The following is a 23,946-nucleotide window of genomic DNA, read 5'->3' on the forward strand; positions in this document are numbered from 1 at the left end:
AAGTGGCGCTGTGGCTCAAGTGGTAGAGCACTAGCCTTGAGCTGAAGAGCTGAGGGACAGTGCCCAGGCCCAGAGTTCAGGCCCCATGACCGGACCCCCCTCCCCAAAATAAAAAAGAATCTGCCATTCATCTCACACTACCCTCTATTCATAAACCGTCCATTGATGAATTTCATATTTCAAAAATATGAAATACATATTTTTGCATACTGTTCAACAGATCATCTTACAAAATTGTATCACTCTATAAATATATTATTTTGATACTTTCCAAAAGACAAATAATTTATGAAGCAGGCAGGGCTTGGTGGACAGCTTGAGGAGAAATTAGGAGAACCTACCTGAAAAAAAACCTGAGCTAAAAGGGAGTAGTACAGCTCAGGTGGGAGACCTTGAGTTCAAACCCCAGGACCACCTAAAAACACAAAAGTAAAAAATAAATCCTTAAGAAGGAAAAAAGTAATAATGCAGAAAAATGAAAATAAAAACATATTGTCAGATATCTCCAGTGTCTTTTTATGTAGAGCTCAGCTGTGTCACTGTGATGCAGTATTTTGTTCTATGTGTTTTGCTTTGTGCTAAAATAGTTCCTCCATTCTCTAGTTTAAAGCAATTCTAGTCCCCACATAAAGCTGACTTGTTTTCTCCCTGAGAAAGATGAAGACAAGAAAAGATGAGATGAAGCCGAAATATTTCCCCACCTTCCACCTTCCAGCAATCCGAAGGAATATACTCTCATTTCTAGAAATAAAAATACAGTGTTCCTGTGGAAGTTAGCATCCATTTTCCTCTGCAGTCCTGCGCTTTGGGTTAAGTGGGATAACTGACATCTCCATCAGTTGATCACAAGCCAGCCAGTTCATCACAGTCTGGTCTGGATCATATCAGAGAGGAGGCTGTGGGCAAGAGCAGGTCTGAAATCCACCTCAATCACATGCTCCTCAGCTCTCCAGGGAAGCCATCAGTGACTGCTTATCTTCATACATTTTTTTGATATGTCCAGGGTGATGCAGCTTTCCTTTTGTGTTTGCTTTTACATAGAAGAAAGAGGACATGGCATGGTGGACATTGATAGGAGACTGAATTGAGATGGGAAAGAATGACCCAGGCAATATCCAGAGGCTAAGATCCACAGAGAAAAGAGTTGAAATCCAGACACTAAGATCCCTAGAAAAAAGGGAGTGAGGAGTAAAGATGCCAGAGAAAATTGCCAGGGAACACTGAGCCCCTGGGCTGGGGAACTTAGGGGAAAGATCTAAAATGGACTGTCAGCTGGGTTTGTACTTGTGGAATTTACTGAGACAAGAGTTGTAGATACAAGAAGAAGGAGAGGCCCAGGAACAAGGAGATGAATTTATTTTGGGAGGCTGATTTTTAAAGGCTGTGAAGCTCTTAGTTGACATCTGGTATACAGCTGGTGATATTATCTTGAAGCTTAGGAGAGAGGGCTGGGGTTATAGAGATGAGTCAACTAACAAATGTTTTGGAGATCTTTTAACAGAAGCCATATCCATTAACTTTGATATATTCTTTTGGGGCAGTGTGAACAGATAAAATGGAATTAGTGTATACAAGGCTGGCACTCAGGTCCTGTAGTCTTGTGATTAGTATAATTTTCATGTCTGTGGAATCACGTACGTGTCTGAATGGCTAATTGAAATAACTTTAATATAGATTTTAGGTAGAAGTTTTAACATGCTCCTCAAATTAAATTCATGAAAATAAAAAAACAAAGAATAAGAAATTGCTGCCATCATTAGTATTACAATATGGTTACAACTGCTAAAATTTTGATTTCTGTTTATCCCTAGCCCAAATATGTGCATACTCCTACAAACAGACCTAAAGAGATAACACTGCAGTTGATTTTGTATTCTGCCATGTTCTTACCTTAATACTGTTGTAAAGAATACGTTTATATGTGAATCTTAAGCTATATTTTTTATGTAGGCTATCTTTTCTTTGAACTGAAAACCCTAAAATAGTCTAAGTATGCAGAAATCTTAAACTCTATAGTGCATATAAACTTTAGAATGTACAAATACATTTTGACACCAGACCTTCCAAATATTAGCATTTTTTTCCCGCACTTGCTTCAAGTCCTCTCACCACAAAGAAATGAAGTATTAAAGACACAGCTGTTCCCATCTTCTGTCCCAGACAAATCTACTAATGACAAATGTGGTTTCTGGTTTCCATGACTATTTTTATATTTTTATTACACGTATTTGTATACATCCATCTGCTATAAAATATTATTTAGCACATTTTAAATGTGTTTATAAATAATGTCACACAATATATATCCTTCAACTTACTTTTCTCACTCAGTATTGTTTTAAACATTTTTCTACATCACTGTGTGTCTGGATCTAACACCTTTTGTTGTGACTGTACAACATTCCATTTTATTTATGTGCCATAAGTCACCAGCCTGCTGTTCATGAATATTTAGTTTACTTTCATTACTTTGCAATAGCAACATGGTGTTCCGAAGACTCTTTGTAGATATTTCTGAATGGGACAGTGCAAAACTTTCTCTGGTGTCAAAACTTAGAAGTGGATTATTAATTCATATTTGTCATAGTCCATTTAAAAATATGTATATGAGAATTTCTGAGATGTGATAAACACTTTCCTGCATACTCAGAATCAGAATTTCCATAGAACTTTGAATTCCTTGCCTTATTCAATCTTTAAAGTAATATGGTGACATGGTGAGAAAGAATAAGCTACTCTTATTTTTATAGGATAGAATAGATATCAAGAAGCTTCTAAAATGTTTTGGCAAGATCAGCCCAACACCTTCTGTCGATCCTGGGCTCAGGCCTATATTTCCCAACTAATATCTTTATGTCTCCTGCGGGTTCTGACCCCAGGATCAGGGTAGTTGTCACCTTATCTCTGTCAGATGGGAAACATCTGTTGCTTGCACTCTGTGGGAGCCTGCCGGCTCAGGCTGAGCAGAACGAAAGGAGATGAGCTCAGCATGGAGGTCAGTGTTCATGTGGATGTCATTTTTTTGAGTATTTATGAAACTTGTGGAATAAGGCAGATGTGAGGGAAGGATTTTTGTTTTTAATCCCCTCTACATTTGTGTTCCTTCAAAAATTTATGTTAAAAATCCTCCCTGGAAAGGGATTGGCATGAGGAGATGGGTCCTTTGGAAAGCGATCCTCCTCATCTCTGGAATTAGTGTCTTTGTAGAAGCTGTACCATGATCAGAGGCATGGCTCAGATGGTAGAACACCCACCAATGAGGGAAAGCATCAGATACCAAGTTCAAGTCCCGGACTTGGAGAAAAAAATTAATAAATAAAACTGTACCGGGGAACTGCCTTGCTCTTTGAAGGTCCCTTTGAAGATCAAAGCAGCAGGGTGTCACGCTTTAATGTCCTTGCGACACACTGATCTTGTCTGTGCATTGATCTTCTGCTTCCAAAGCTGTGAGAAATGATTATTTGTTGTTTCTATGCCCCACGGCCAATGGTATTGTTACAGCAGAATGCTCAGACTAATGCACATTGTGGGCTTGACTGAATAACTTGTCTTCCCAAACTCTACCTGATACATAAAAGGATTTTTAGCATTTCCTGAACTATTTATCATGGCCTTCCTTTCCCAAGGAAATCAATAAGAAACAAGGAAATTAAGAAAGAAACAGACAAGAGAGAACAATGACTTCCTCTCCTTGAGTCTGAAGGCCTATGTCACCATCTTCTAGACAATACATACGCTTAAATCATGCATTTATTGAGAGGGAACCGCTCAGCAGTGTGTCAATGGGAAAGCAAAAGTATCCTGTTATTATCTCCTTATTTTTAAAAGTATCTCTCTGGACCCTGTCCCTGCCCGCTCCTGTAAATGTCATCAGGAGTGAATGCTGTTTTCTTAATGGATGGGTTTCCTCCCCATGTCACTTAGCATGCGACAAGGCTGACAGGTGTTAACCTTAGCAATGGTTGACATTTCCCCAAATCTCCTCCAGGAATTGAGGCCTCAAGTGTGAAACTTCACAAACTTTTGGTTTAGCTCACACTTCTGGTTAGAGTGCAGGATGTTGGAGGGTTGAATGGAGAGCGAACGTCAGGCATGCAGGATATGCTGGGCCTCTGCATGAGCCTGGGGTCCCCTGGTCCCATTTCCAGCCTCTGTCACTTCCCCAGGGCAGGGGAAAGATAATTGGACCTGTGAAGGTGGGGTTAGCCATGCCTTGTTATTGACCCCTTCCAGTCCCCTCTTAGACCCAGAAATCGTGTCCAGAGGGCAGCTGCAGATGAATGAACAACATCTCACCTAGTAAATGATTTTGTCACTCAGGGTTTTCCTCTCTACCCTAGTTATCCATTCTATGTGAGTCTTTTATTTGATAAACTTAAGTTGTTTTTTGTTTGTTTGTTTTATTGTTGGTGGTGGTCATGAGTCTTTAACTCAGGGACTAGGAGCTATCCCAGATCTTTTCTGCTCAAGGCTAGCTTTCTACCACTTTGACACAGTGCCACATCCTGTTTTCTGATGGTTAGAGATTAGAGTCTCTTGGAACTTTCCTACCAGGGGTGGTTTGATCCTGGATCCTCAGATCTCAGCCTACTGATTAGCTAGGATTACAGGTGTGAGCCACCAGCACCTGGCTGAGTTTTTGCATTTTGAATGTGTGTGCTGGTCTCTTGGGATATTATAGAACTCCCATTGCTTTCTCTAGAGGTTGGTTAACTTTCTTGAAGAGATTAGACCACATGTGACCAGATTTGTCACTAATTTTTAAGAGACGCTGTGGTTGGGAACCCCAAGGATAGTGTCTGCCTTCCCTTTTGTGAATTGGGCATCTAACTTTTATTTATTTCATTCATTCCTTCGAGAAATGAGTAAGCTGAGATGCACAGAATCTCCTTTTGTTTTATTTGTATATGAGTATATTAAGTATATTGTATATTAAGTAACAGGTGAGGAAAAGTCAATTCCTAAGTCTAAAAGCTCTTGGCAGTAGATCTATGTAAGAATAACATAGGGAACATAGATACATTATATACGTGCACAATAGTAATACAATTTGGGAGTTCTGCCTTTGAGGCTAACTAGGGGTAATGAGCAGTGTTCACAGAGCTTTTGTGACCGCAGAGTTCTCAATAAAGAGGAAGAATTTTCCTTATACTTCCTTGCAATGCCTTCCCTTTTAACTTTGCAAATTAAAACTTTAAATGAGAATATTGACTTGATGTAAAAAATGTTAACAATATTCTCAAATAAGAGAATTGATCATGCACATGCAGTTTTTAAACCCTGCCTCATTGAGAGTCTGAGATTTGAAAATCCATGAAATGGCATTTTATTCACAAGAATTCTGAAGAGTGGCAATATGATAAAGAATTGGGTGAGGGAAGACTGGTTTTTGCTAGCTACGCCATCCTGGATATGTTACTAACATTCTTTGAGTAAAATAATAAGCAAATAGCTAACACATTAGCCTCACGTTCTAGGTTAAAAAAAAATCGCATGAAGCTAGGCACCAGTGGCTCACACTTGTAGTCCTAGCTACTCAGGAGGCTGAGATCTGGAGAAAGTCAAACCAGATAGCAAAGTAGTAGAGACTCTATCTCTAATTACCCAGCACAAAACAAGACTGAAGGCTTGGCTGACATGGTAGAGCACTCTCAGTGAGCAAAGAAGCTCAACAGGTACAAGGCCCTGAGTTCAAATCCTAGTACCAATACAAACTAAACAAGACAAGAAACCTCATACTAGACATAGGGGGAAGCAAATGAGGACATGTCAGTTTCACCAACTCATACAGAGATGTTGAGAATATATGTTATAAGCCATATTTCATTGGCCACACATAGAGGGTGGTACAATACAATTTTTTTTTTGGATTGGTTGTGGGGCCTGAACTCTGGGCCTGGGTGCTGTCCCTCAGCTCTTCAGCTCAAGGCTAGCGCTCTACCACTTGAGTCACAGCACCACTTCCAGCTTTCTTCTTATGTGGTGCTGAGGAATCAAACCCAGGGCCTCATGCATGCAAGGCAAGCACTCTACCACTGATCCACCTTCCCAGCCCCTCAATACATTTTTTTAAAATGAGAGTTTCCTAAACTAGGCTCATGCCACATCAATGAAGGAACTTTGTCATTCCTTTTGCTTCTTGACCATGACCTTATGAAGAACAAAAATAAATACTGAATTTCTGATCATGACTGTCCCTTGACATTATTTCTCAATGATTTGTTCTTACATTCTTCTTGCAGCAAACATTTCTAATACTTGTTGTAAGTAGGTAGGGTCCATGATACGGTCAGGGGAGGGAGGAAGACTTGTAAAGTACTTATGAAAACCTGTGAAGATGTACTAGTGGCTCTAGCAGAGCAACTAACTGTTCTTGAAATCTCTCTGAGTGACCCTGGGAATGACCACAGATTCAAACATTCACAGGAAACTCTGCAGCAAGATGTGAGATAAAAACCAGATCCACAGCAGTGGCTTTCCCTCCTTCATTTTGCTTCTGCTCCTCCGTGTGTTGGCTCAGGGAATATGGTCCTTACAAACGTACAGTTTGTAAGCTACTTCTCCCCTGTTTCCCATCTTTGTAGACATACGATGGTGCAACCTCTGCAACCACCCGCCTGGCCAGAGTGTGCGGGAGACAGCAGCCCGCCTCCTCCATCACCTCCTCAGGAAATACCTTGTTTGTCAGATTCCAGTCTGGCACTTCCCGACAGAGCAGGGGCTTCCGCGCTCGATTCAAGCAAGGCAAGTAGTACTCTGTGGGTCTCCGGCATTAAATGTCTTCTTGGTGGTATAATAAGATGAGACAGATGCTCAGAAACTCATCCCTGGCTTCCTACTGACCTTACAAGAGTTTAAATACAACCAGAGACCTGTGACTCGCTTTGTCCCATGTATTGATATGTTTATCTTTGATTTAGATGATGCTGAAGTCTTAGGACCCGCTTATCTCTCAAAACTCTGTGTTCTCTTCAGAGTAATACTTGAAACTGTTTTTAACACTAGATACATTATACAAATAGACTTTCATCTATACCTATTTAAGGTTTTGCCACAAAAGGAGATAAACCACAATACGTTACAAGACTTGCTTATAAACCAATCCAGTTAGAGTTCCCGTATTGTGGACTGTCTCCTTTCCGAATCCTCTCCTTGTCCAATGGAGGAGCCAGTGTGGTTTTGCTTGTTTTTGTTCTTAAGTCACTGCTTCTCGGTTTTCCTTCCAGGCTTTTCCCTTCATTGTCTTTACCACTTGCTCTCTCAAGTCACTTGCAAGCAAAAGCCCTGCACTGATTATGCCCCGCAGAGCTTGAGCCTCTCTGATGATGTGTGAGCATGCGCAATTGTGTTTATAAAGCTTGGTCCACATGAGTATTTATTTTTTTCTGATACAGTGATTATCCTTCTACTCAGAAGTTATGGCTGGACAGAGTGAGTCAAGGCTAGAGTTTTATTTGAATGCAGAACACTTAATCTCTTGTCCTATGCTACTGCCCGACTTCAAATATTCCTGCAGTAGTTGTGTTGTTGTAAATGTTGTTTCCCGTCTTCTGATGTTTTCTATGCCTCTTCTTTTGCACAAAACTTCCTGGGATGCATTTCATAAATAAGGAGAATTCAGTCCCATTTTCATTCAGCATCAACTGTTTGGTACAGGTGGTAGAAAAGTCTGGCCTGTAACAATTGTTTGTATTTCTAGTATGCGGTGGCTACAGTATCACCGACTCTTCTGGTACTATTTCCTCTCCACTGTACCCCAACAAGTATGCTAATGATGAGAACTGCAGCTGGATACTTCAAGCTCAACCTCCATGTAAGTAGCCAAGGGACGGACCCTGGCCCTCTGGTGTCTGTGAAGGGCAGTCCATGACCAACTCCCATCTCCTTAAGCCAGTCTTCCTGTTCTTTTCAAAATCTCAATTCCTCATGTGTAGGAGAACAATGTGTGTTCTAGTAAAAATTTTTCTTTACTGTCTTATCTTCTATTAAGACTTTTTTTTATCCTAGCAAAGCATACTTAATAAACTGTCCATAGCAAATCTATATAACTCTACTGTCTTGACAGGCATGTGAGATTGAAGATAAGGCACACTAATTGATATGTGTGCCCATGTGAGATTGAAGATAAGGCACACTATTTGACATGTGTGCCCAAGATGCTCGACAGTTGCTGACCAAAAGACAAAAAAATGATAAGAACGACAGAATCTCTCAACTTGCAAATACAATGCCTGCAGTCTATTGACCTCTAATCAATGTGGAAGCTAATTATAAAACCTGGTCTCACCTGCCATGTGTTTTAAAAATCCCAGTATAGCCCTGCTCCCAGCGCTCAATGTGTTGATTAGATTTCCTCTTTGGAATCCTCAAATCCTGTTTTCTGACCTAGCAGTGGTCTTTTTTTTTTTTTAAAGGTTTTATGTAGATTTTGTTGGCCGAGAAAATGAGGAGTCAACCCTTATGGATTACAAAAGTAACCCTTGAGCCATTCTGAGTCCTGTTTCATTGTTGAGCCTTGGAGGTTTTCTTTCAGGGAAACTTTATGCTTTCTGACATTTTGTAGAAAAGTTCTCTACTGCACTCTATCATCCAATCTATGGCCTATGTGAAAATAGTCAGGTCACTCTGGCTAATTAGGCCCAGTATAAAATAACACACAAAATGAAGACATTTGCTTAAATATTATCTTCACACCTTTCCTGGTGATGTAACAGTGGATAATACCTTTATTGTCATGCGTAAGATGAGGGCAACATGTACTCCTTCACTAATTGAAGGACTGGGCAGAGGCCTAAGAAACATTCCTCTCAGAAACTCCAGGCTTGTGCTGAACCATTTTGTGCCTAAGGGTTGTTTTCTAAGGAGTGGCCAAGCATTTAGAAGAAAGTGCTCATTGCTCCTAGGTCAGTAACTGGGAAGAGATCCCATTCTGAAGATTAGGGACCTTGGAAGAATAACCAAAGGAAAATAGACTCAGGCTCTTAGTGTTCTGCAGGCATTTCAAAGCTTTCCTGAAAACTGAGCGAACCTCTAGGGCACTAGCTCTGGCTGGAAAACAAAGCTGAAGGCCTGGGGATGTTTGTACCAGGCAAAGACAATCTTACTGACAAGTACAGGAAATAATCTAAATTTAAGGAAACTCTTCCACTGAATGCTTATAACAGGATCACAGAAATGGCTGATACAAAAAAAAAAAAAAGTAGAAATGCTGCATGATCCTTATGATGAAATTGCTAAACAGTCTTTTTTTTTTTTAATACTGGACCAACATCTCAGAATCTATAGGCATTAAAAAAAATATAAACTGATTCTTTTACTCTTCAAAGGGAATCCTTTAGCATAGAAGTTGTGCCCCCTTCCCCAACCTTTGTTTAAGCTCACTCATCCCCTGGGCAAGTCTACTAACTTCCCTACTTTCCCATTAGAAAGCCCTTCTTTCAAAGTATCACTTGCAAAACCTCTCTCCCTTTGTGTTGTTTGCCTGTGCTTTATGAAATAATCCCTGTGGTTTTTTTTTTCCTTGCAGTTAATCATATTACTCTCTCCTTTATCCATTTTGGACTTGAAAGCAGTTCTAATTGTACACGGGACTTTGTGGAAATTTTAGATGGCAACTCCTTAGATGCGCCCCTCCGAGGTACGCACCCCTCCCCCCAACTCATTGCCATCTTGCTTGTGTGCTATTTCTGTATCTACATATTTATATGCTGATAAAAGGAACAATCATAAATCAAGTAGAGTAATTAGCGAGTAAGAAAGCAGGATTTCATGTGGAGTTCAAGAAACTCAGCTTGTTCCTTTTCTATATGTGTATCTTTTTAAGTATTTTTGAAAAATTGCAACTCTCTGAGACAGTCCTGGAAGAAGTCTATTCCAATATCAAATAGAATTCTTCCCAAATATTTCTGGTCAATATTTGCCTGTAATCCTTATGTTGAAATTGAATGTGCTTTTCTTTGCTCTCAGTGGAAGCAAAAAACAAAACAAAACAAAAAAAGCCAGAGCTTTAATTAATTTCTGAAAATCTATCACTTGGTTTTCATGTTATCTCAGGAGAATGAGAGTATATTGCTATTTTCTAAAAATTCTTCAAGCAAAATAATCCCAGGTCATTTAAACTTTCTCCATCAGCGTGAACTATTTTTTAAATAAGTTTTATCACATAAACTTCTCATCTAGCCTTGGATGTTGAGTACTAGTTAGTTTGTACTTAGAGTTCATTCTCGTGATTACTAATTTAAATGAACTTCCTAGCAGTTTTTCTCCAGTATGCTTGAGTCTCTTGTCATTTCTATTAACGATGTGTTTACAGTCTCTGTCACATTATCCTTCCTTCTCCACAATTATGACTTCGTTACGTAGGTCGGTACTGTGGAAGGTCCCTGCCCCACCCAATCACGTCCTTTGGCAATGCCTTGGTACTAAGATTCGTCTCTGATGCTGGACTAACTGATGATGGTTTCCAGGTTTTATACGCGGCATCAACATCAGGTAAGAAACGTTATTAAGTGGCCCCACTAGGAGGGCAAGTCATGTACTACCAGTCCTGGATTTGCTGTCTGGGACTCCGTGACCTGCAGAAGTTGGAAGCTGTTATCCTAAGATCACTACTGCTCCTCATCTCACCAACTTCACATTAAGGTAAACGTTTACTTCCTAATCATACTGAACTCCAGAAGGGAACATAGCCTGCAGACCTGCCTCTTGGTAGCTACACCTCATGATCTCAGATGACTATGTACTGTGTCTTCATGTTTGTTAAGTCATTCTTTGACTGCCAACTTCTACTGGCACAATGAACAGACACAGCACTCTTCTTCCATCCAGACTTCCCTGCTGTGGGAAGGCCAGGTCCGGATATTGACAGAGATGATGGGTAGATGTGTGGAGGGGCGGGAGGAGAGAAAGATGCCATCCAAAACTGGGCGTCTTGGACTCCGTAGCGTTTTCCACAGTCAGCTCCCTCATTAGAAACAAAAATATCCAAGAGCCAGGGGATGCCTTGTCGGCGCTGGAAGTTGTGTTTTGTTGTTATTCGGAGAGGGCAAGGCTGCAAACCTCCTTTTCTTTTAAGCCAGGGTTGAAGATGATACTGGTTACAAACAATGGAGAAGTTTCAGAATTAAAAACAAGTCCTTGATCACCCAAACTTATCGTTAGTTCACAGGGAGAAAAAGCTTTAGAACATATGAATTCTCTCTGAGTGGCTCCTGGCTTTCAGTTTTACCATCTTTTCCTCATTAGATGTAGCACGGACTTTTGAAAATTGAGATGGAAATGCTATGTATGTCATTGATGGAGATGAAACTGTTACGGCTTTCGATACTGATAATGGCTGTAATGGTCTTAGCTTACATTGTCTCAGATGTGATCTTTGCTCTGACACTCTTTTATTTCTCTCTCTTTTTCTATGTCCAGCTTGTGGTGGAAACTTACACATGGGCGAAGGCATTTTCGACAGCCCTGGCTACCCAGACGTTTATCCCCCGAATGTGGAATGTGTCTGGAACATTGTCAGTTCCCCTGGCAACCAGCTGCAGCTGTCCTTCATGTAAATCCTTTTTGTTGGTGTATTGTTTCAGTGCTGATAAACCTGTAGGAAGGAAGTGCTGTTACTAATAGCATGGACAGCCAACCACAAATGTGCCTGTGTTGGCTGCTAAAGAGAACATGGTGGGAGCTTAGGAAGTCTTTCTCCAAATTTCCTGTTTTAGTCATAGTTTGGGTTATTAATACCACTAAAATCCTATTAACAATGGTTTTAGAACCTGGGTGCTGGTGGAGCACGCCTGTAATCCTAGCTATTCAGGAGCCTGAGATCTGAGGATCTGGGTTCAAAGCCAGCCAGGCAGAAAAGTTCCCATGAGACTCTTGTATTTCCAATTAACCATTCAAAAACAAAAACTGGAAGCGGAGCCGTGGCTCAAAGCTATAGAGTACTTCCTTGAGCAAAAGAACTCAGGGACATTGTGATTATCTTGACATTGTCCTGTCTGGCTCTTCTGTCTGACCAGGCCAGCATCTGTGCATCAGGAACGAATTGAAAATATGAACTGTTCTATTGGATGAATGATTCTATTTGTAGAATGCAGTTCAAACAGTTGAGGTTGTTTCTTTGATCTGTCATCAAGACAGTGCCTTTTCAAGGTACAAGGGCCATTGTCTTAAGTCAAAAAGGCATTCTACATGGGGGAAAGGCAATGGGTGTTGAAAGCTTCATTGTGTGTGGGGAGGATGTTTGGGGCATTTTTGTCTTCATTAGCATCACATAGTTCCTAAAGGGAAAGCTATTGTCTGAGTTCTTAATCTGACTTAGGTTATTTTATTTAATAAATACTTGTCAAGACACTACAAAGTGTTACACGTAGAAGTCATGTGCTACTCTTAGTAGGTGATTTGTATATAATCATTGTTTTATGACATGGTCCAAGGTCCTTCATTCGTTCTTTTAGACCACCTAACTTGCCAGATAATAGCGCTTCCTAGTTGATCTTTTTCCCCCATCTGGTCTTTTCCTTCCTGGTCTCTATTAATATCAGATGGTCACCACTGTGAAGTTCAGTGGTTGTCAGAAACTTGGGTTATACACTTGGAATATTAAGACATACTGTTCTAGTTCTTGCTAGACTTGGTGACTCATACCTGTCATCGCTGCCACTCTGGAAGTGGAGGTGAAAGGATCATGGTTTGAGGCTGGCCTCACATCAAAACCACAAGATGGAAGTGGCACTGTGGCTCAAGTGGTAGAGCGCTCGCCTTGAGTTGAAATGCTCAGGGACAGTGCCCAGGCCCAGAGTTCAAGCACCACAACTGACAGAATAAAAAAAGCATAAGAATTTCTCCAAAAAATAATGAAAAGCAAAAAAGGGCCAGGGGATAAGGCTCAAGTAGTAGAGCACCTACCTTGCAAGTGCAAAGCCATGAGTTCAAAATAGTGAATTACTTAATGAAGTCATTAATAAAGATTCTAGGTCCTGTCCAATTATTGATCAATCAAGATCATGAAGCTACCTAACTGAACCCTCCTGAGATAAATTTCTCCCACAGAGGGATTTTAAAAAAAACCTTTTTAATCCTAATTCACTGTTAGGATGAAAGATGTAAAAATTAAAATGTGCACCACAAGATAGTTGCATTTTTCTTAGGCTGAGCTATTTCTGATGAATTTTCTGTGATACACACCAATACAAATGGACAACATTAGGCTCTCCTCCCAGAGCAGGGTAAGAAGATAAACATTGAAAGCGGATTCATAGATGTTAAATCATAGTTACTGTGTAGGAACATTGACTGTTTCTTCCCTCCTCTGAGAGGGAAGTTGACTCTGACTACTTTGTGTTATTGCTTGAGTTTATCGTTAAAATGGATCTTGTAGATTGCAATATGTTTGTTTTTGTGTGGCTGATGATGAGAAGGACAGGACTTCATGAGGAGGTTGTGAGTTATTCCTGCCTTAGTCTCAACTGCTTCCAGTTTGGTGCTTAGGCATTTCCCCAGGGTGTGAGGGAGCAGAGGAGAAGCATGAGTCATATCCAGTTCTAAAACATAGAGTTGGCAGTGTGCATGTTGCGGTGGTAAATCTCAGTAGGGACAAAACTGGAGAATGTAATAATATATGGTGGAATTTGCCACAGAAGAGAGAGGAAATAAAAATCTCAAGAGGATCTTTAAAAAATAAAACAAATATTTAAAGGAATCAGCAGAAATTCTACTCTTTGCTAGCAGAGTGCTTTTAGGAATTGATGGGTTTTGGCTCCAAACTGAAACAAGATAATGAGAAACAGCAATGTATTATTTTTGTTCCAGACTGTATTTTTTATTAACATATTTAACCAAGGGGGCAGATTTCATTATAAAGTATACCAACCTAAAACAAAAAGTTCCAAGAACTAGAAGGCTTTTCTAAGTTTATTCTGGTTCATATAGGTATTGTGTTACAATAATTACTAAAACAATGTCATCTCTACTTTTTAGCCATCAATTATAGCCTGGAATTTAGGATAGACTTTGCAATCTTCTGGACCAATGGGTAGAACATTAACATATGTTTTGATGCATGCATGGACCTGTCTAGCATTCTTCTTCTGCTTTTACTTCATCTACAATTCATTTACTGGGGTTGAGTAGAAATGTTTTAGAGGTAATTTCATGTAATTGCCCTTTAGAGGAAAACAATATGCCTTTCTTCCCATTTTGCTTTCTGAGAAGCCAAAGAATACAATTTTAGCACATATCATGTTGTCAGTAATAAAAACTGAGCCGATCTAAATATGGATTCAGATCCGTTTCTTACAGAAAAAGACCGTAGCTACAACTTGGTACTATGTCATCAGATCATCAAGGCAGTAAGGAAAGGTATATAGTTTACCTTCCCTACCTTTCCAAGCTTCTCAACTACTAGTTATAGCTTGCTGCTTAAACTACATCTAGAATAGAGTCCAGGTGGTCCAGGCCAAAATCTTCCAGGTTGATGGGCTTAAAAGAGCAACCACTCCCATTCTTCTTCCTAGAAACCCAGCAGTGCCAGTGTCTCTGTTAGTGAGAAGCTAGGAATAGAATAAACCAATCAATTTTCTCAGGAATCTTCAACTCTGTGCCCTTGAGCGCTTGAGGTGCCAGGAGGCTTCATTCAGGCTTGCTCTCCATCAGAATACATTTGATGAAGCCCAGGGCAGCACTGTCCTTACCATAGTGGGAAATATTACCCCATTTCATTTTGAACCTTCACTGAAAGATACACGGGAAAGAGGACTTTCTATATTCTTGAAATGCTCTTATGTTTTCCCTCCTTACAGTAAGTTTTAGACCATATTTTCCTTCCTTCCTTTGTCTTTTTTCTTTTTAGGAAATTCTCCCTCCATCTCTCTATTTGTCTACCTGTCTATCCATCTATCTGTTTGTCTGCCCATCTGTCTGTCTATCTATCTATCTATCTATCTAATATCTATCTATCTATCTTGGTGGTTCTGGGGTTGAACTCAGAGCCTTGCTCTTGAGAGGAAGCAATTATACCACTTGGGATACACTCTCAACTTTCTTGCTCTGGATATTATTCAGATAAGATTGTCAGACTGAGATCTTTTCCCCTTCCGCTTCACATGTAGCTAGCACTACAGGTGTGTGCCACTATGTCCCACGTTTCCTTTAGGTTAGGGTCCCACTAACATTCATCCCTGGTCTGGCCTTGAATCTCAGTTCTTCTCACCTTCTCCTCCCAAGTAGATAGCTGTGTTATAGGAACAAAGCACCATACTTTGTCCCAGAAATAAATTGAATATTGTCAGACAGCAAATGACCTATGTTTTGAATGTGATGTGTATCCTTTCTTGACACTTGCATGTGTGTGGCTCAGGGCATCGTGATTGATATTTTAATTGTTTTCTATTTACTTATGTGTTGCAAGAGTCGTTTTGTATTCCAGATATTAGAATTTTCTGGTGTTTGTATTCTTCTTGGGTAAATAAACAGGAGGAGGGTTTGTGGGATAGCTTGGTATGTCTTTAATTTTCTAAGAATTATTCAAAGTACTTGACCAGAATATAGCCCCAGCAGGAATTTACAAAAATTTTCAATACAGCTGTATTCTTATCAACATTTGATCCTGTCAGTGTTTTCTTCAGCCATTGTGAGCGATTTAAATTCATACTCTTTGTGATATTTGATGTGCATGACTCAGATGCTCTCTCTTTTTCTCATTCTCACTGTACATTCCATTACTGTCTTATGAATGCCTGCTTCAGTGTTGTCCATTTTTAATTTGCTGATTTCATCACTGTAGGAATACTTTTTCTATCCTAGCAGCTTTGTGTTTCTATTAAATACATGCTTTACAGTTATCTCCCCTCACCCTGAGTCAGTCTGTGTGTTGTCTAATATTTGCTTAATTATAGCCTTAATGAGGAATGTTTTTTAATTTTTTCGATGAAATTAAATTTATTCACTATCTTACATGCAGTGCTTTTATTGCATTCTGGGAAGGAAATATTTGCCTATCTCTAAGTTTCAAAGTATTTTATTTTTGTGAGAGTGAAGCAGGAATATGGCAAGTTCTAGGCTAGCCTAGACTATTTGTATGAGCTTATTTAAAAAAAAAAGTAGACACGTACAAACAACATATGAATGTGATTCAGAAGAATCCCAGAATATGTTCTATTGTACTAATTCCTAAAATATTTTTTTCTCTCCAAATCAGATCTTTCCAGTTGGAGGACTCTCCAAACTGTAGCAAAGACTTTTTGGAAATCCGAGAGGGAAATGCTACAGGTCGCTTGGTGGGACGATACTGTGGAAACTCTCTGCCTCACAATTACTCATCCATTGTTGAGCATATTCTGTGGGTCAGATTTGTGTCTGATGGCTCCGGCAGTGGCACAGGCTTCCAGGCTGGCTTTGCTAAGAGTGAGTAGGCCCATTCCAGTTATAGCTTCCAGAATATGTCCTGAACACTAGAAATAAAGATGTATTTATCAGGGGGGCTGGAAAGGTGGCTTAGTGGTAGAGTACTTGCCTTGCATGCATGAGGCCTGGGTTCGATTCCTCAGCACCACATAAGCAAAAAAAAAAAAAAAAGCCAGAAGTGGCACTGTGCCTCAAGTGGTAGAGCGCTAGTCTTGAGCTGAAGAGCTGAGGGACAACGCCCAGGCCCAGAGTTCAGGCCCCATGACTGGACCCCCCCAAAAAAAATAAATAAATAAAAATGTATTTATCAGTAATGCAGGAAGCCAGAATCATTCTAAACTCTCTGCCCTTCTTCCATCTTGACTTGGTGAAATTATTTATAAAATAATTTTTAAAAACTAAATTATAGATGAATGTCTCATTAAGAGCAAGAAAGAGCATTCCCAATGGTTTTAATATTTTTAAGCTCTAGTTTCTACCTAATGTTAAATTGATTTTTTATGATATTGTGCTAATACATTCCACACAGGGCATATTTCTGTCAAATGTGTTTAATTTGATCCTATAGACTTCATTAAATACAAAATTAATATTGAGAGTTGGCTTAACACTCAGTGTCACTGATTTTTATTTATTTTTTATTACTCCCCCCCTCTCTCTTTCTCTCTCTCTTTTTTTTCTGGAGTTCTGCCAGACACAGGTTCTTATCCCTGATCCATTTGTCCAGCCATTTCAGTGCTGGTTATTTTCAAGATAATTTACCAGTCTTTCAAGGGCAGTCTGTCTGTATTGGATTTATCATTGTAGCTGGGAGAGTATGTTACCAATCCCCAACTCTTGGTTAGAAAGAGTCTGGTAAACCTTTGCCTCTAAACACAAGCTGCTCGGTCTCCTCAGTGTATAGGATTATAGTCATGAGCCACCAGCCTTTGGCTGCCATGTTTATTTTTTCACTTGACTTTTATATAATTGGCTATTCTATGTGTTCAATTTTTTTTATTAGAGACTTTTTTAGAGTAAGAAACAGCTGAAGGGGGAAAAAGATATTAAGAGTAATAAATTTTCCTGGGCTGGGAAGGTGGCTCAGTGGTAGAGAGCTTGCCTTGCATACATGAGGCCCTGGGTTTGATTCCTCAGCACCACGTAAGAAAAAAGCTGGAAGTGGCTCTGTGGCTCAAGTGGTAGAGCGCTAGCTTTGAGCTGAAGAGCTGAGGGACAGTGCCCAGGCCCAGAGTTCAGGCCCCATGACCAGACCCTAAAAAAAAAAAAAAGTAATAAATTTTCCTTTTTGTAACACCAAGTGAAATTAAGAAGGATGACCATCCCTTCCTCTTCTTATGACCTGTGGGGGCTGGGTAACCTTTTCAAAGGAAAGTTATCACCTCTTAGTGTACCAAGCAACCATGTCAAGTGATGGCATTCCATTCACAAAATCACCCTTCTCCAGGGTATCAATGGATAGTTCAACAGCCAAACAGGAAATAGTATTTCTTTCACGAGTCAGAAAAGTAATCAATGTCAGATAAAAAGTCCACCCTTTTCAACTTCCCTTGCCTTTTGCTTTGTTTTGTTTTATTTTCTCATTTGGTTATAGCTCTATTCTAAGTATACCTGATTTACTCCTCTATTTATTCTCTCCTAGTATTTGGCAATAATAATATTGTGGGAAGTCATGGAAGAATTGCCTCTCCCTTCTGGCCTGGAAATTACCCTGATAACTCCAACTACAAGTGGACAGTAACTGTGAACACATCTCAAGTTATCCATGGCAGAATCTTAGAGCTGGACATTGAGTTAACAACGAATTGCTATTATGACAAATTAATGGTAAGTTTTCATAGGCAATCTGGTATTTATAAATGTCCATCAGATAGCACTGGCAAAAGTAAATCCAAACAGTTGAAGGATGCATGGGATAATCTCCCACAAACCATACTTACTGCCCACTACCTATACAAAAAGAATTCCACTAACGTATTTATCATGTTGTATTCTGTATTGAGGGCTTTTTAGAGCATTAGTGTAATTTAACAGTTGATACATCAAAGCATGCTTGGTGTCATATTTATTTTCTCTTAAATCCCATTATCCTGATTGTTTATATGTTAAAGTGTTAGCAAAAAATCCTTTAATATATCCATTAAAATAAACAAAAAAGAGACCACGCACCTGTAACTCATACCAGAAATCCTAACTATTCAGGAGGTTAAGATGGAAAAGTGTAGATGACTCCATCTCAAACTCACCATCAGAAAGTAGAGCTGGATAACAGCTCAAGTCAGGCAAAAACCAAGCAAATGCAAGAGCTTAAGTTCAAAATCCAGTATTGGCCCCCTCCCCTCCCATGGAAGTTGTGATCACTACCATGCTCATATTGAATACTGTACTGTATTGCATCCCTGATGGGTGAGATCCTGTCTTATTCCCTTGGATATTCAGTGCCTTGAATAACTCAACAATCTGATAGATGCTCAAGATATATGGAAATAATTGTTGAATAACCTGGAAAAAAAAGAGGTTCAGCTAAGGACATATTATTTGTAGCCGTGAAATTATTGCTTATAATTGGGAAACTACCACATAATGTATTCTAAATAGTTGGATATTTAAAACCAAATGAGAGAGATTTCCTTTTTTGGGAGCCAGGAGCTCTTCTGGGGCATTGTTTCCCTTTCTCTCCATGAACCTTTCTTTCAGCTCGATTTGCCTTTATTCCTTCCTTCAAGGCCCCAAAACAGAATTATTGAGTATTGTTCAGTAACTATCCTAGTTTCTAGTTTTCTGCCCAGAAATTTTACTGCAAAAGTATCTAATAAACTGTATCCATTAGAGCATCTTATTAATGTAATTTGGTCAAGGACCTATCTGTATTTTTGAAGCACCATTTATTACTTGCAATCATACTTTATACTTGATGGCCCTTGCTGTTTCAAACTGAAATTAAATGTTTATTTGTTGATCATTCCCCCCCCCTTGCAATTCTGGTAAAAATTGTAATAGCAACTTTATACTTGATGGCCCTTGCTGTTTCAAACTGAAATTAAATGTTTATTTGTTGATCATTCCCCACCCCCTTGCAATTCTGGTAAAAATTGTAATAGCATAAGATATCTTCTTTATTTAAAAACTGAATTAATGTTTAATAATTACAGGCAATGTATCTTTTTAATGTAATTTTCTTACAAGGAAACCTAGAATCTGCTCCTTAATTATGAATGTTGAATGTTCTGTCTTTTTCTTGCAGCTTTATGATGGGATTGATATTCATTCCCGTCTCATTGGAACTTACTGTGGAACTCAGACAGGATCATTTAGCACCACTAGAAATTCTTTGACTGTTCACTTTTCTTCTGACTCTACATTGTCGAGGAAAGGATTCCTTCTGGAATGGTTTGCAGTAGATCTTCCCAGTGGGATTTTACCTACCATCCCTCCAGGTATGTTTGCTAAGGAATGAAGTGCTTTCTAAGACTGATAATATAGAGACCAGTATTGTAAGGGATCCACTGAAAACATCTGGAGAAGAATAATCAGAGCCCCAAACATCTTCCTGTAAATGTCCACATATCTGCGTGTGTGTGTGTGTGTGGTGGCAGGAGAGTTGTATGTGTGTGCCATTAAGGCTTGAACTCAAGTCCAGGCCACTGTCTCTTAGCTTCTTACTTAAGGCTAGCACTCTACCACTTGAGCCATGGCTCTACTTTTGGCTTTGTGGTAGTTAACTGGAGTAAGGAGTCTCACCAACTTTCCTTCCTATCCTGGCTTTCAACTGAGAACCTCAGATCTCAACCTCCTGAGAAGCTAGGATTACAGGCATCAGCCAACAGCACTGGCCAGATGCATTTCTAAATTCATACTATTTTCCTTCCTTCCTTCCTTCCTTCGTTACTTCCTTCCTTCCTTCCTTCTTTCCTTCCTTCCTTCCTTCCTTCCTTCTTTCCTTCCTTTTTTTCTTGGTTGATTGTGGAGCTGGGACTCATGGCTTGGGTGTACTGTCCCTGAGCCTCTTTGAGCTCAAGGCTAGCTCTCAATTGATAAATTGACCCTCAGCAACACTTCTAGTTTTTGAGTATTTAATTGGAGTTAAGAATCTTACAGGGATTTTCTGCCTGGGCTGGCTTAAACCCCTATTCTCAGATTTCAGCCTTCTGAATCACTAGGATTATAGGTGTGAGCCATTGGCATCTAGCTATTTTATATTTTGAAAATCTAGATTATATTTTCATATAAGTTAGCTATTTAATATTCACACAAAGTTTACCTTTTATACTTTCCAACGACCATGTAAGTGATTGCTCAAAATTTTGTAATGTAAATACCATACAGGTGTGCACATACACACAGACACACACACACACAGAGTATTTATGGATAAAGCACTAGAGAGAAGTAACCTTTTTTTCTCTAGATTTACTTTTGTTAAAAACAGCACACTGAAAGTTTTATTAAAGCCAATAAAGCTTAGTGTTTCCCAATATATTAACTCCTCAAGCATTGCACACAGCGCTTCTTATATATGTACATATTTAATTTAATTCAAGAGATATTTACTGAGGATTTTTTATGCATGTAATAAGGACATTAAGAAAGGAAATCAAGACAGGATCTCTCTAGGAATACAAAAGAAATTTCAGAAGACAAAGCCCTCTTATGCTATTTAAATAACAGTAATTAAATGATTAAGGGCAAATGCAAGTGGTACTGCCAGGAAATAAGCAAGCAAAGAAACCAACTTTCACATGGGACGAGGCCTATCTACAGCATATTCAACACCTCAGGTACAAAACCAGCCACAGTGTGAGTAGGAAATGCACTGTCATACTTCAGGAACAAATGTTATGGTTTAATACCACATCTCTTTCTTGTTCACAGTAGTTAGCTCAGGTAACTAGGTATCTGCCATTGTCAACGCCCCTCCATAAATCAGGCTATTGGATTTTTCTGGTCCAGGACATTGCCTGTGACCATGGTTTGGGGCAAAAGATCTCAGGAATATCTCAATCTGAAAGTGCTTAGCTGGGAGCAATTGCTCATATTTATAATCTTAGCTATTTGGGAATCAGAGAGTTGAGGATTGCAGTTCAAGGCCAGCCCAGGCAGAAAGTTAGTAAGACCCTATCTCTGAGAACAAGCTGAAAATTATGATTCACATAAAATCTGACCCTGGGCAAAAATGTAAGACCTTATTTGAAAATTAATGAAAGGAAAACATTTTGCCTAGCAAATTCGTAATCAGATAGCAGTGCACATACGTGTTCAGTTCTGCATTCTGATTTTACTATTATTCTGGCTAAATGACTTCTAAAACATGAAAGAAAAAAAAAACAACTAAAGCAAAAGAATTGCTAAGGGGAAAGATTTTAGAGCTTCTGTTTAGCAAGCACGAAAAGATCCTTAATTCAAACCCTATTATCACAAAAACACACCAACAGCGAAAGTGCTTCATACAGAAGGGACTTGTCTTTTGCTCATAGTTTAGGGACTGAAACTGGCCAAAAGCCTGTTTCGATTGATCCTAGTAATCCAAATCCAACAGGATTTTCTAATACAACTTGAATGTCCCTTGTGCAGAATTTTTTTTTTTTTGTCAGTCATGGGTCTTGAACTCTGGGCCTGAGCACTTTCCCTGTGCTCTTCAGCTCAAGGTGAGCGCTCTACCGCTCGAGCCACAGCACCATTTCAGGTTTTGAGTCTCACGGAGTTCCTGCCTGGGCTGGCTTTGAACCATGATCCACAGAACTCAGCCTCCTGAGCTAGGATTATAGGCGTGAGCCACTGGCACCTGGCCCTTGTGTCGAATTCTTGAGGCTAGAGTTTAGAGTTGAACAGCCCTAATGTGCAAAATATAAAAGGTAAAATTCTCTGAAAACTTTTTTTAAGTGCCCTGTTGGGGCTTACACATATTTTGGCTTTCAGAACATTTCAGAGTTCAGATCTTCATACTAATGTTATATGATAAACAGTAAGACTGTGTAGAGAGCACCAGATTCCAGCAAGTAAGCCAATATAAGTGCATTGAGAGTCCCAGAAGAGGAGGTCAATGAGAAGGGAAACAAGGTTTGACAAAGTAGTATCTGAACAGTTATCATATTTGACAAAAACAAATATGAATCCATATACCCATGAAACTCAGCAGACTCCAAGAAGGATAAACTATGTACAGCTACACAACTGTCAAGTGTCAACTGTTGAATAGAAGAGATTATCTTGAAAGCACCAAAGGCCCATGCCTATGACTTGTCATGTAAGAAATTCACAGTAAGAGTCACATTTAATGCTGACAGCCACAGGACAGCGGTTGGTGGATTCCCATGCTGAGATACAATGACTGTCATTCAAGAATTCTGTCCCCAGCATTGTATCCTTCAGAATCTGCACAGATGAAAACCTTCCCAGATAAACATACATTAAAAGAATTCCTTGCTCATAGATTTGCCTTACAAGAAATACTAAAGGGAGAGCTTCAGTCTGAAATGTAAGGATCTTGAATATCTTTACCACCAGTTTATTAGACAGCAGGGACCAGGGAGATGCCTGTGTCAGTAAATATAAAAGGCAGCACAAATGTAGTTTTGTTTGCGAACATTTTCTTCTACCATCTTGCTATTAAAAGTTAACTCCATAAGGTAATAATTATCAAACTACATCTAGACAAAACTACATCTGGATAAAAATGTATCTAAAATGATAAAGCCTGCAATTTTTCCTTATGCTTTACTGAATATTTCAACCATTAAATTTAGAAATTATTTCAAAATCACACAGATAGCAGTAACATTAGCCATGCTGAGAAAAAGATGAAGAAATGTCACAAGAAGGTGGACTGTGTAATAGTTTAATCTCAATGACACAGGTAGAGAAATCTTTCCATATGTGTTTATTCATGCCCAATTAAAAATCAGCATTCAATATCCAATGGGTTATATGGCAGAGTTTTGGCAAAAAGGTAGAACACAATCTGTTTTTTCGTATCCAGAAGATAAACTACAGAAATGTTAGCTGAATGATCATTGGCTTTGACAAAATACTTATCAGTTTTTTTCAGGAATTTGTCTCACTGGTGTTGCTTCTCTTCAAGGTAGTATGTTAAGGTGGAAATGTTCTGGTTCCTTTCGCATTAAGAGTGTTTCAACCATGCTGCTTTTCTCTCTCCAGGTTCTTGCGGTGGGTTCATCACTACAGGAGATCGGCCCATGTTTCTTTTCTCTCCTGGGTGGCCAGACACATACAGTGATTTCCTTGACTGTACCTGGATCATCCATGCTCCTGACTCTACTGTGGAATTTAACCTCCTCTCTGTGGATATTGAGTCTCATCAGACATGTCAATTTGATAAACTTGTCATCAGAGATGGTGAGAAGCATTTTGAAAACTCCCAGTTTCTGCTCTGACACATAGCCATGTTCAGTTATTCTCAGACTTGCATATTGCTATCGTCTATTGTGTATGAAATTCCATAGATACTGTGATCCCCAAAGCCATCAAATTCCAGAATTGCTTACAATTTCTAGACAATATAAGGACAGTGTTAAGTTGCCTGTTACAATT

The 23,946-nt window shown here is 39.3% G+C and overlaps 1 protein-coding gene across 1 annotated transcript in view; it reads left to right on the forward strand.

Moving 5' to 3' along the window:
• Cubn (cubilin (intrinsic factor-cobalamin receptor)) overlaps positions 1–23,946 on the forward strand; it is a 250,702-nt gene that overhangs the window by 153,310 nt on the left and 73,446 nt on the right. The window contains exons 32-40 of the mRNA XM_013014602.1: positions 6,585–6,744; positions 7,700–7,813; positions 9,527–9,637; positions 10,363–10,491; positions 11,419–11,551; positions 16,193–16,398; positions 18,041–18,225; positions 19,643–19,835; positions 23,554–23,751. Coding sequence (XP_012870056.1) covers positions 6,585–6,744; positions 7,700–7,813; positions 9,527–9,637; positions 10,363–10,491; positions 11,419–11,551; positions 16,193–16,398; positions 18,041–18,225; positions 19,643–19,835; positions 23,554–23,751 — 1,429 coding nt within the window. The remainder of the gene's footprint in view (positions 1–6,584; positions 6,745–7,699; positions 7,814–9,526; positions 9,638–10,362; positions 10,492–11,418; positions 11,552–16,192; positions 16,399–18,040; positions 18,226–19,642; positions 19,836–23,553; positions 23,752–23,946) is intronic.

Source organism: Dipodomys ordii, unplaced genomic scaffold (assembly GCF_000151885.1).
Source record: "Dipodomys ordii isolate 6190 unplaced genomic scaffold, Dord_2.0 Scaffold24, whole genome shotgun sequence".
Classification (NCBI taxonomy): Eukaryota; Metazoa; Chordata; class Mammalia; order Rodentia; family Heteromyidae; genus Dipodomys; species Dipodomys ordii.